This window comes from Orycteropus afer, unplaced genomic scaffold, assembly GCF_000298275.1.
Source record: "Orycteropus afer afer isolate SDZICR_OR568_19922 unplaced genomic scaffold, OryAfe1.0 scaffold00312, whole genome shotgun sequence".
NCBI lineage: Eukaryota > Metazoa > Chordata > Mammalia > Tubulidentata > Orycteropodidae > Orycteropus > Orycteropus afer.
In genome coordinates, this window is record NW_006921899.1 from 1,544,377 (window position 1) to 1,557,784 (window position 13,408).

At 48.0% G+C, this 13,408-nt stretch overlaps 1 protein-coding gene across 1 annotated transcript in view; it reads left to right on the top strand.

Moving 5' to 3' along the window:
* The window catches only part of TNRC6A (trinucleotide repeat containing adaptor 6A), a 240,067-nt gene extending 227,021 nt beyond the window's left edge, over positions 1-13,046 (top strand). The window contains exons 17-23 of the mRNA XM_042782427.1: positions 3,199-3,357; positions 4,014-4,154; positions 8,242-8,349; positions 9,165-9,386; positions 11,359-11,429; positions 12,158-12,297; positions 12,671-13,046. Of these exons, the coding sequence (XP_042638361.1) occupies positions 3,199-3,357; positions 4,014-4,154; positions 8,242-8,349; positions 9,165-9,386; positions 11,359-11,429; positions 12,158-12,297; positions 12,671-13,046 (1,217 nt within the window). The remainder of the gene's footprint in view (positions 1-3,198; positions 3,358-4,013; positions 4,155-8,241; positions 8,350-9,164; positions 9,387-11,358; positions 11,430-12,157; positions 12,298-12,670) is intronic.
* Positions 13,047-13,408: the final 362 nt, after the last annotated feature.

Here is a 13,408-nt window from a genome sequence, read left to right on the forward strand (position 1 = left end):
GCCTCCTGTTGCAGCTTAAACATCAAATTTATGTTCATATGATTAACTTGACATTCATTTCTTTTCATTGAATTTATTTTATTGTAATAAAATACAACCAAACATTTACCATTTCAACCATTTTTAAGGGTGGAATCCAGTGACACTAATGACATTCACCGTATTGTGCGGCCATCCGTTTTCAAATGCTTTTCATCCACTTAAACAGAAACATAGTTAGTACCCCGTAAGTAACAACTTCCATTTCCCTTCCCCTCAGTGACTGAATAAACCACTAATACACTTTTGTCTCTCTGCATTTGCCTCTTCCAAGTATTTCATGGAAGTAGGGCCGTACAGTATTTGTTCTTTTGTGTCTGACTTATTTTACTCAAGGAATTCTAGCAGTGCAGTGGGTAAAGCATTCAGCTGCTAACCAGAGGTTGGAGGTTTGAACCCCAGCAGTTGCTCTGACAGGAGAAAGATGAGGCAGTCTGCTTGCATAAAGATTTGCTGCCTTGGAAACCCTGTGGGGCAGTTCGGCTTTGTCCTATAGGGTTGCTATGAATTGGAATCAACTTGATAGTGGATATTTCACTCAGCAAAATGTTTTCAAGGTTCATCCATGCCATAGTGTGTATCACAGTATCTCTTTAAGACTGCATAATGCTCCAGTGTATTGATAATACCGCATTTGGGTTATTTATTCAGATGATGTACACTGTGACGTACACTTGGGTGGTTTCTACCTTTTTACTGTTGTGAATAATACTTCATTTAACACCGTATACATGGATCTTTTTAAGTCCCTGCTTTCAAGTCTCTTGGTTACACACCCAGGAGTGGAATTACTGAGTCACATAGTTACTTTGTATTTAACTCTTCGAGGGACCTTAGTGTATTTTTCACAAGAATTGCACCATTTTACATTCTACCAGCAATGAATTCTGGTTCTCACTTTTCCATATCCTTGCTAACACTTGTTATTTCCTGTTTTTCTGATATTAGTACATCCTAGTGGGTGTACTAGGAACTCTAGTGGCATAGTGCCTGAGGCATTTGACTTGTGACCAGAAGGCTGGCAGTTCAATCCCACCAGCCACTCCTCGGAAGGAATGTTGGGCAATCTACTTCCGTAGAAACCCAAGGAGGGGTCGCTATGAGTCAGATCTGCCTTCACGGCAGTGCATTTAGTTTTGGTTTAGTGGGTGTACAGTGCTATTTCACTGTGTCTTCTTGGTTTGCATTTCCCTAATGATGCTGACATTGAGCAACTATTCATGTACTTATTGGCCATTTGTATATCTCTGAAAACATGTCTGTTCAAGTCCTTTGTCCATTTTTAAATTGGGTTGTTTTTTTTGTTGGTTGTTGAGTTGTAGGGGTTCTTTATATATCCTGAATATTAAGCCCTTGCCTGAGATGGTTACCAAATATTTTCTCCCATTTTGTAGGTTTTCTTTTCAGTTTCTTGATAAAGTCCTTTGAAGCACAGAAGTTTTCAATTTTATTAACATTCAGTTACCTGTCTTGCTTTCTGTCACTCGAACTTTTGGTATCATATGTAAGAATCGAATCGATTGTCAAAAACTAGGTTTCAAACAAAGCATTCCCCCTATGTTTTCTTCTCAAAGTTTTATGGTTTTAAGTTTATAGTTATTGATACATTTTGATTTAATTTTTAAAATGTGGTGTGAGGTATGGGGTCTAACTTCATACTTTTTCATGTGGAAAGGCAGTTGTTCCAACATCATTTATTGAAGAGATTATTTTTCCCCAATGAATGGACTTCACAACTTTGCAGAAAATCAGTTGACCATAGATGAATGGGTTTATTCCTGGATTCTCAATTCTGTTCTGTTAATTTATATTTCTTTCCTTATACCAGTGTCAAACTCTTTCGATTACTGTAGCTTGGTAGTACATTTTGAAATTGTAAAGTGTGAGTTCTCTTACTTTGTTCTTCTTCTTCAAGATTGCTTTGGCTATTTGGGGCCTCCATAATCTAAGAGCTCTGGTGGTGTAGTGCCTAAGGTATTTGACTGGTAACCAGAGGGCTGACGGTTCAGACCCTGCAGCCGCTCCTTGGAAGGAAGATTGGGCAATCTACTTCCGTAGAGATACTGCCTTGGAAACCCAAGGAGGGGTAGCTATGAGTCAGAAACTACTTGACGGCAGTGAGTTTTTATAATCTAAGAAAACAAATGATCATTTTTGAGATTAAGTTGTGACTTTGTGATTTCACACTCATTTTGGGAACAAATGTCTTCAATGCTGTGTTATCACAAGGGGCTGTAGTACAGTGTTGTTAGTTGCTGAATCAGTTCTGCGGCACGGCAGCCCCATGTGTGTAGAGTAGAACTGCTCATAGTGTAAAGTCAACCAGCCAAAACCAAGCCCACTGCCATCAAGTTGCTACACATAGCTACATCATTGCTACACATAGCGACCCTACAGGACAGAGTAGAACTGCCCTACAGGCTTTCCAAGAATGTAAATCTTTATGAAAGCAGACTACCTCGTCTTTCTCCTGTGGCAAAGCTGGTGGGTTTGAACCGATGACCTTTTAGTTAGCAGGTGCATGCTTTAGCTACTGCACCACTAGAGCTCCACCAGGAGTGTAAGGTAGACATAGCAGTACCCTGATAGGAAAGCATGTCCATTTCTTTTCATTCCATGAGTGTCCCAGGTACACGTGGACACACAGTGTCTCGCGTCCTGGGATACAGCTCTTTGTGACTCGGGATGTTCCTCGTGACAGTCCTTTCTTCACCACAATTCTTCCTTCCTCCCTCCAGTGCTCCTCATTCACCCCAGAAACATGACGCTCCCCAGCAGAGGCAAGGAGTCACTGTGATTATTCTCAGTTTAGGCCAAAACACAAATATTTTAATGAGTTAGAAATAATGTTGTACTCATATTCTGGCCACTTGCTATTGATAGTTATGGTCCTCTTGTCCTTGAAATAAAATCCACTATGGTAATTTCAAACTATTTTTTAAAGCAGCAGGATCTTTCTTTTTTCAAACAAACAGTTGAAAGTGGTTGAAGCCTGAAAGAGCTTGCCAAGCTCACCGGTGTCTCCGCATCTTCACCTCATCTGTAGGGTACAACGGAACCCACAGATCTAATAGGAGGTTGTCTCATAATCAAGAAGCTACAAAAATAAAGTCAGTAGTATATTTTCTCACATTTCACTATTGTACTTCCCTTTTGTAGGTGCTATTTCAGGTGGTTTCAGGCTGGAAGAATCTCCATTTGTTCCCTATGACTTTGTGAACAGCAGTACTTCACCAGCCAGTCCTCCAGGTTCAATAGGAGATGGCTGGCCACGTGCCAAATCGCCTAATGGCTCTAGCAGTGTTAATTGGCCACCAGGTAAAATGCTAACAGCTTCTTCCGTGAGAGTGTGTTTCCATTAAGGTTTGGTTACATCTGGATTCACTAGCTGGTGATTCAGCCTAATTCTTGGTGATTAGACTGAGAGAGATAAGAAAGAACATAGAAATGACAGGTGAAAAGTTGAACATGAAGTCTTGGGCACATAAGAGTCTTTGGCTTGTTACCAGTGCCTTTATGCTTGAAGCAGTGAAGGTGGGGGCATCCCACTGACCAGCAGAAAGAATATTGTACAAAACCCTAATTCATAGATCACGCTCATCTGTCTGGGAACTAACTTGACAGTAATTTCATCTGTTTTGAAGAATTACCAGAAATGCAGTCGAGGCCTGCTTTGTCCTGCTCAGGTTGCTGTTGCTTTGTGATTTGTCCTAAAGCCCTTTCCAATATTTTGGCTTAAAAGTAAATAAACACAAAAAAATGACTTCAGTTATAAAAACTTTCAAAGTAAGCTATTTACAGAGAGCTGTTCATGTTCCACTAACTGTAGTACTGAACCAAACTCTTGGGATGTTAGCACTCATTGGAAAATATTTGAGAATTGTGGGGTGTTAAGAATAAACATTTTAGGTATTTAATCATGCATTTTAAAATGATAATTAAGCTTTGAACTGATTTTCAATTTTCATTTCCAGAATTTCGCCCTGGTGAACCATGGAAAGGTTATCCAAACATTGACCCCGAAACTGACCCTTACGTCACTCCTGGCAGTGTCATAAACAATCTCTCAATTAATACTGTGCGGGAAGTTGACCACCTCAGGGACAGGAACAGTGGTATGTAGGATGGCACGCGGCAAAGCGTTGAGTGGTGCCGGGCAGCACGTGTGAGAATGGCTCCGAGTGGGAGGGGCACTTTGAGCCACAGAAACATCATAGTATCTGACACCCAAGGGAGTCATGCAATGAAGTCAGTTCTCCTTACGTTTCCCATAGGTGGTTCTTTAATTTGGCCATTTTTAGAATCGTGAGGATTTATGATCACTTGATGTGGTAACAGTTACTACAAAGGACCAGTAAACATTTGTCTTCCAGTAGTTGTGTTAACAACTTAAAGTTGTTACCTGCTTTTATAATGAGATACAGTATTAAGGTTATTTTTAACATGACCTTGTACGTAAAAGCTGTGCTTATATTACTGTATGGTTATAAACTGGATATTGAAGGGCTTTGATCTGGGTGACAGTTAAGCTTTCTTTGTTTCCCAAAGTCTAAAAATAAGACCAATGTAAGGGTCACTGCAATCCAGATAGACTTGTAATTAAAAAATTTAATGAAAGAAAATCATCACATGATCGGCCACATGGTGGTTCTTCACCATAGGCGTTGATGTGTATTACACGCGTGATTGTGCACTAGAGAAAGATCAGAGGAATGAATGAAAACTTTGCTTGGTTCCATAGCATACGTGCTCTCATGTCACTAAACAAACAAATTCTGAAATGGTCAACATAGTACATTAAATGTATTAGTTTTTGGCAAGTGGTTGCCACATCATAGTGGTGAGAAACGAATCCTCCTCATCCTCAGATGGCCCTTTAACAGCATAGAGCTGCTGATTCCACGGAAGGAAAGAGGGAGGGGCCAGGTGATGAGCCTCCAAACTTTACAGTTGGTGGAAGAGCCTGATGGCTTGCAGACACACGGTTTCTTCTTGTTTGTTTTAAAGGGGCCCCAGTGCCCAGGGAGGGAACTGAAGACCTGCCAGAGAGAAAGAAGGGCCCTGGGGCCCAGCTGCCGCTCTGGCTGGGGAGGCCCGTGAGGGCATCATTTCAAACTAGGGAAACACATGTTTCATATGACACCATAGCAGATTTTACCCACTTCGTCAAATCGTGATTTTGTTTCTTTTCTGTATGAAGCTCTTTGAAGTGGATGTTTACTTGAAGATCTCCAGTTTTTAGCTGACAGAGAGATAGTGAAAAGGATTTGGTCTTCAGGTCTCTGATTCAGTATCTGTCGGCACAGTGTGGGTAGCACCAGCTGATTGCATGTTTGACTTCACGGTGATATGTGGCCCCACTGGGGAGAAGACATTACAGGTCAGGCGGTAGAACCCTTCTGTTTCCGATGGGAAATAAACCAGGAGAGGCCCTCATATCTGATGTGACAGGCCCTGGGTTGGTTAATTGAAGAGGTCAGCTGGAGCAGGGAATCATAAATAAGATGTCATATCCTGAGCATTTTATTCTAACTTAAACCTTAAACATACATTAATTTGCCAGTACATTGATGTAGGTCCAGGCCTTTTCTTTGAGCGTGAATTCAGTAATTGGTGTTGTCTAGTGCTGGTGGTGTAGTGCCTAAGGTATTTGACTACTAACCAGAAGGCTGGCGGTTCAGACCCACCAGCCACTCCTCAGAAGGAAGGTTGGGCAATCTGCTTCCATAGTGATACTGCCTCGGAAACCTAAGGAGCGGTCACTATGAATCAGGTCTGACTCGGCAACAGTGAATGAGTGTCTTTCTTGCATAAAGTAAAACCATATATGGGGTTTCTAATTTTCAGCTTCAGTTTCTTAATAAGTAGAAAAGAACTTAAAGACTTATTTGTGAAATTGTTTAAGTATAAAATCTTTCTAGATCTTTATGATTTCTTCTTTGTATTGGTTATAATTACCTAGCCTGTGCCTAATTGATGTCAGGTTGTTTTTCTTTTTTCCTCAATAAAAGCTTGCTGTCATCAGCTCAGTTTCCAGGTACACACCTCCTCCTACTCTGGTGTCACCTGATGGTCTGTAGGAAGAGCTGCTGTAATGCAGTGGAGGGTAAAGGGTGCTGCCATTCTGCCTTGAGAATAGACTGTGCCTCCTGTAGGAGCTCTGTGGGAGCTGAGATCTGGTGAAGTCGAGCAGAGAAGGCCTTTGGGCAGTAAGGGTCAGACAGAGAGCAGGGGTCAGTGGAAGGGACACTTTGAGAGGTAACAAAAGGCTTGGGGATCCAGTGTCTGGAATTGTATGTAGCCCAGGTTCTTGCACTCATTGTGGCCCTGGGCATCCTGGGCCTTTGCTTCTTGATCAGGAAGATGATGGAGCTGAGTAAGATCTTGAAGATCTCTTCACTCTCAAACGTTGGAATTCCACGAGGTGAAAAACAAGTGCTCAGAAGGAAAGGCCCAGGAACCCGCCTCTCTGAAATGCTGCCCTTGGTTCTCCGTTGCCAGTCCAGGTCTTGGCTGTGTCTCCTCCCGCCCCATCTGGATCGGCAGATCGGAGTCTGAGCCTCTGACGTGTGGTGTGGGTGTCCAGGTCGTGTCTGGGGGCTTCGCAGGGCCCTGAGGCTCTGAGCTGCACCTCCTAGGTCGGCTTCCTGAGAGGGATTCCCTCTCTGTCCAGCCTTCACTGCGACACTTAACGCTTGTCACAGGAAGTTGCCGGAGGAAGCTGTTTGCCCGGCTAATGTGGGGACTGTGAAGAACAGTGAGTCAGAGCTCCCCATGAGAGGGTCTTGTCGGCTGCCTGTGTGAGGTGGCACGTAGCCTAGCGGGACGTGCGGCTTCCTCAGCAGGAGCTTCAGAGAAGGCAAGGAGAAGGCACCCGTCACTGTGGGGCCCTGGGATTGTAGCAGGTGATTCTGTCTTAAGTGCTTTTCTGAATAGCCTGGACATTGAATACTGTTTCAGGGGCAGATTTGATCAGTGTAAGTGTGTGTGTGTGTGTGTCAGCAGGGGGCTAGGGAGTAGAAAAGGGGTTTGTGTCATTTTCTGAAATCAGGCACCACCGTTTCCCACTTAGAGAGCCTCACTCTCGCCAGAATGGTTTTTCCCCCACACACATACACAAATGTGATTATGACATTTTCCTGCTTAAAGATGTCAGGCGGCTTCTTGTGTGTGCCAAGATAAAATTCAAAGTTAAAATGACTAGACCCCTCATTGTCTGACTCCAGTCCATCCGCTAGTCTCTTTCTACCCCACCTCTTACTTCCCACTTCCCACCACCATTGCTTGCATCCTGCCCTCCAGCCATACCTAGGTGTTTTAAGTATTTCTCTAAAACCCTGTCATTTTTAGCAAAGTCCAAGCATAGTCATGTTTGTTGACTACCGTACTTAGCAGGGTACCTAATACAGACACCTGCTCTCTGCTTCGTTGACTGAGTAAGAGAGGCCATTGGGGAAAGATAATTGAGGGGAAAGAAACCAGGCTGCTGGAGCAGCCGTCACCCACTTGTGAAACGTGAATAACCTGGACTGCAGGGCGGCCGGGGGCGATGGGCGGGGTACAGAAGGGTCTGAGAGTCTGGAGGGGAGCTTCCATTTAATACTCTAGGAAATAAGAAACCATTGAAGGTTTCAGCACTTGAGGTAAGTAACCCGACCATGGTGGGCAGAATGGATTTGAGTGGGAACCAGTTAGGGAATGGTTGTAGTGGTCCAGGTAAGGGTCCAGTCTGGAGGTAATTGGGAAGTCGTAGTAGGTCTTGGAGACTGATTATGGGGCTTGATGGAGAAGGATGAAGCCATTGACAGGGCTTCCTGGTGAATGGGCTCCCCAGTAGCATGTCATTAGAGCAAAGAGGAGTGTGAACAGCGAGAATTAGCAACACTGTCAGCGCCCAGTGCTGGGAAGGGCCACTGCGGGATGTCTCTGTGCTCTGGCTAGTTAGAGTGCATCCTCATGGATAGTGATGGGAAAATGGAGACCACAGGGAACATTCCTGATTCTGAGCCAAGGAAAGCCAGTTAGCAAGCCATCTCTGAGCAGGCTTTGGAGGGCAGGAAGGAAGGTGGTCTTGTATGGTCGGTTCCCCTCAGTGTCCTGTTTCCTTTGTTGAGTTTCAGTTTCACGCTGTCCCTTTGTTTATCTGTAAATACCATGTCCTTGGTCCTGCTGCCTGACTAATTGGCTTCTTCCCCCATGTAGGGTCATCCTCATCCTTGAACACCACGCTGCCTTCAACTAGTGCCTGGTCATCCATTCGTGCCTCCAACTACAACGTTCCCCTCAGCAGTACAGCACAAAGCACTTCAGGTGGGCCACACACACCCTGACCTTGCCTCGGCCCCGCTCGGGACGAAGGGCGTTAGTCAGCATCGGGGCTGTGGGCATCTTGAGCGGAGCCGTTGTTTCAGGGAATTGAGAGTGTTGGTGAGGCTTTGGGTGCCGTTTGTTCCTCATTTCACTTAGCACCCATCTACCAAAATAAACAATTTTCACCAAGTGCTTTCTGATCTAAGGGCCACCTCAAGTCTGTAATGACATGTAAAACGTGACTTCTAGATTGCTGGAACTGTAATGACATGCTTGAGAGTTACAGCAATGCCAGCTGCTATGAGAGCTCACAGGCTTTTAGTCTGAATTTCTACACCGCCCCTCAGTAAAATGTGTGGGTCAGGGCGGACCCGGGGCAGGGCCTGAGAGCCCGGTGGTCAGCCTGGCTGGAGCGGGCTCTGCGTCTGTAGTCTTCTTTGCTCCAGGACTAAGCAGCCAAGTTCTAAAGTCTGTTGAGACACTCCGGTGTGCTAAGCGACTCAAGTGTGGTCCTTTAGGTACAGCGGTGACACTTGCCGTCAGAAAGGGTCTGGAGCTGGGCTTTGTCGTGGCGTCATTAGGGAGCTCTCGTACCCTGGCCCCAGCGTCTGGTCTCACCTGGAAGCAGCAGACGGAGCTGGGAGGAGGCTTGCTTAGGATTTTCTGTTGTTTTTGCACTTTAGCTTCATTTGGGGTTTTCAGTTAAGTCTCTTTGGTTGTTTTTCTCTTCGTGGGAGGGTGGGTATTACATTGTTTCAGTGTTCTCTTTTCTGAAAACATTACCTACCCCCTTACTCTTTTTTTCCTCTAAGTAGCCAGAAATAGTGATTCCAAATTGACATGGTCTCCTGGTTCAGTTGCAAACACCTCTCTGGCTCATGAGCTGTGGAAGGTCCCTTTGCCACCTAAAAACATCACTGCTCCGTCCCGCCCACCTCCGGGACTGACTGGTCAGAAGCCACCCTTGTCTACATGGGATAATTCTCCCGTTCGTGTAGGTGGAGGATGGGGAAATTCTGATGCCAGATATACCCCAGGTAAGATGAAGTACAGAAGTGATTGACGCAGTGTGCTTGCTGAACTAACCAATGCCAACTAACCAAAGACCAAAACAGAAGATTACTGCCCTCTGATCTGTAAAGGGGAAGGAGAACTTGGTGAACACACAGTGACTTGGGCTCTGTTATCTTCTGCAGTTTCTGTGTTTCAGTCTCGACCCAGTTTACTTAAGCATGTTTGCCCAAAGGTTACAACACTCAGTGATAAAAATGTAATGGGGATCTCCTTATTGTTCTCCTTCCTTTCAGTTCCTCAAAAGTAGGCCTGAAGTATACAGGAGCTTCCTGCTCATACCTCGCAGGCTTGCAGAGTAACACCATGTCACACAGAACAAAAGCAACAACAGAGACCCGCTGCCGTCAGGTCAATTCCAGCTTGCGGCGGCCTCATTTGTTAGAGTAGCCTGAGCCCCGTGGGGTTCACCTTGCTCTGATCTTTGTGGACGCAGACCACCAGGCCTCACTTCTGTAGCTCCACTGGGTGGGTTTGACCCACCAAACTTTGGGTTACTAGTCAGGCGCAAACCATTGGGCCACCCAGCAGCTGTTGGCAAGGCTGGGAGAGGTAGGAGCAACCTCTCTGGGCCTTGAAGAGTGGGGCCTGTTTGGGTGCCTACTTCACCTGTGTTACGACGACCAACCACATCATTTACTGTTTGAACAGCAATGCTTGTCCGTGACAGATGGTGCTATAATCATAGATCCAACAAACATAAGCCAGGCTGTCCCAGGAAAACAGGATAAGTGGTTCCCCTCCCTCTAATCCTGTTAGAAGTGCTGGTGCTGAATCTATCCGGGTGTGGTATTCCACTCCTTCCCCACACACACCCTGCCAGACGGAACTCAGAGCTGCCGGTCAGTTCTGCCAGTAAATATGGTCTTACCCCTTCATCTCCCCTGCCCAGAACCTCCCAGGCTTTCATCTCCAATCTGAAAATAGGTCCTAACAGTATCTCACTAACTCTGTGTGCTCTGATCTGTCATTTCTGATCTTCAGTCAGGTGATTGGCTATAAGAAAGTTACTGAGTTTTCTTGGGTTGAAAGTTTTATAAATGAAATGAATACTTGAGTTCTTTCCAAGCTGTTAAATGCAAACTCATGTCATGTCTTAGTGGTTCTTTCTGGTCACAGACATCTTCAGTGAGGGAGATGAGAAGTTATTGAAAGCTTAGGAGCTCACACCCGAGTAGGCAAGGAGGGCTGGTGGAGTTGAGTGGGATCTGCAAACCCGGGTGAGCAGGACAGAGGGAGCGGCACGTGCCGTGGCCCAGAGACCCGCGCAGGCTCAAGCAGTGCCTGTTGGACAGTGATGGGGTGGGAGGTGGAAGGAGGCCGTGGTGAGGCCTAGGTACAGGGAGATATCGCCAAGGCACACGAAGCGGGTGGACGCTGACCTGTGACCGTGAAGTGAACGGCGGGCAGTGCCTGAGCATGCGTCAGAGCTCCGGCTGTCAGGGGAGGGGGTCGGGTGCAAGGCAGAGCAGGGACAGACGAGCAGTGCTGGCTGCAGCCCAGACAGAACGAGGAGTGTCTGGGCGATTCCAGTGTGTCCGACAACTCCCCTTAAAACTTAACGCACAAAGTAATAAAACAATGCGTTGTGTTAGGTGGTGCTGTACAGAGACAGTTTTAGCTTACAAATGAAAAGCTCCCAAAAGGGCTTTGGCCTTAGTGGCTTGCTGCCCCACTGCTGTCATTGGTCGGTGGCCTCACTCAGCCCACCCTCCCCAAAGGCTGAGCGACCTGGACCAGGTGTTAGCACCTGGGTCGAGGTGGGGTGAGCTCACTCTAGGCCTGAGGAGAAGGGTCCCGTGTAGGAGCGCAGGTCCCTAGTAAGGCAGAGAAAGAAGCCAGGGGCCAGGTGAGGCTGCCAAGAAGCTGTGGCTTGCCTGGAGAGCGTTTGTCTGCGGCTGGGAAAACTGACTGGCCCTTTCTCCCTGGTTCTGGCAGGTCCTGGCTGGGGTGAGAGCAGCTCAGGGAGAATAACTAATTGGCTTGTCCTGAAAAACCTCACTCCTCAGGTAAGGCCGGGGCGCCTGGGCACACGACGCTGCAGGCGCTGGGTCTTGGTTGAGTTTGAGACAAGGGCTTCCCCAGGCTGCAGCTCCTCTGAGGTGCTCCCGAGTGGAGGCCAAGGCGGGGCTGAGCAGAGGGATTGCTGAGGCCTGGCCTTAGGCTGCCCAGGCAGGCTGCGGTCTGATCCAGTGGTTACCTGTTAGCCACTGTAGCGTGCAAAGGGTTAACGTGAGAACCTGAGCAGGAACGCGGATTTCTAGACTTTACCCAAGATGGATCGAGTAGGTCTGGGCTGGGACCCGGGAATCTGCATTTTCATAGAGCCAGGCCCATGAATCGGGTGCATGTGGTCCTTGGACGGCGTTGTGCTCTTCGAGATGAGAACGTTTCCTGGGCCCTGGACCACCCCACCCTCTGGAGGTCTGTCTCCTCCCCGCAGGGAGCAGTGCCTCACTGAGGCCGGTGCTGGGCGTGGGAAGAGGGAGGAGGTAACGCCACAGCAGGGCATTGCTGTCTAAGGAACTGCAGCCCAGGCGCAGTCAGGAGTCTGCAGGCTTCGGAAGCTGGCCTCTGCCACCAGGAGCAGGAGGAGGGGGCACCGCACCCCGTCCTTGCAGTGAGCACCAGGGACGAGTGGGCTTCAAACCTTGGGGAAGGGAGATGGGGGCGACATCCAAGCCTGGGACCTCGCCCCTGGAGGGTCATGTAATGACTGTTCCGTGGTGTTTTCCAGATCGATGGCTCGACTCTGCGTACTCTGTGCATGCAGCATGGCCCACTGATAACATTCCACCTGAACCTCCCGCACGGCAATGCCCTGGTCCGTTACAGCTCAAAGGAAGAGGTCGTGAAGGCACAGAAATCTCTGCATATGTAAGTTGCCTGTTGGGCTCGGGATGCCTGGGAAACGCCCTCACGGGTTCCACTCGGGAGGCACTTGGCTGTGGGAGGGCCCAGCGGGTGACAGTGCCCGACTCCGTGTCCACACACCGGGCTCCCCCAGTGACAGCACGTGCTAGGGGTTGCTATGGGGGAGCACCCCACCTGCTCAGGAGGGGCCTAGAGAATCCCTTAGATCACCCGTGGGGCACCAGAACCGTCTGAGGGCCACGCGGGTGTGCGTGGAGGAGGCTCCTGGCACGCCACCACCGCCCTGGCCCGCCCCAGCCCTCCTGCCCCTGACTTTTGAGTTGGGGAGACCGGCAGTCTACCACTCTTCACTGTGCCTGTTTGTGCCTCCCTGCAGGTGTGTTTTGGGGAACACTACTATTCTTGCTGAGTTTGCCAGTGAAGAGGAGATCAGTCGTTTCTTTGCACAAAGCCAGTCTCTGACCCCTTCTCCCGGCTGGCAGTCTCTCGGGTCCAGCCAGGGCCGGCTGGGCTCCCTCGACTGTTCCCACTCGTTCTCCAGCCGGACCGATCTCAATCACTGGAATGGTGCTGGGCTGTCGGGAACTAACTGTGGAGACCTTCATGGCACTTCACTCTGGGGGACCCCACATTATTCCACAAGCCTGTGGGGTCCTCCGAGCAGCAGCGACCCCCGGGGAATTAGCAGCCCATCCCCCATTAATGCTTTTCTTTCTGTTGACCACCTGGGTGGGGGCGGAGAGTCCATGTAACAGTGTCGATGTCGACTCACAAACCGTGACCTCGAGATGCAAAAGAAAGGAGCACTAAGCTGGCTCGCCACCTGCGCCGGGGCCGCCTGCGCCGGGGTGCCTGCGCCGGGGCCGCCTGTGGGAACAGCTATCCTCTGCACATTTTCCACTTTGTTTTCCCCAAAACATATCAGTTTGAATACTTGAATCATGCAGGCCAATATTATAATGTGAAAAGGTATCTGTCTACACTCCCCAGTAGCGCCATACATGCTAAACCATATGGAACGAGCTCACTTGTGCATGTTCATCATGGGTAGCCTTTGGAGTCCTTCTTCTTTTTTCCCTCCTCTCTATTGCCCCACCCCACCCCCATTTTTATT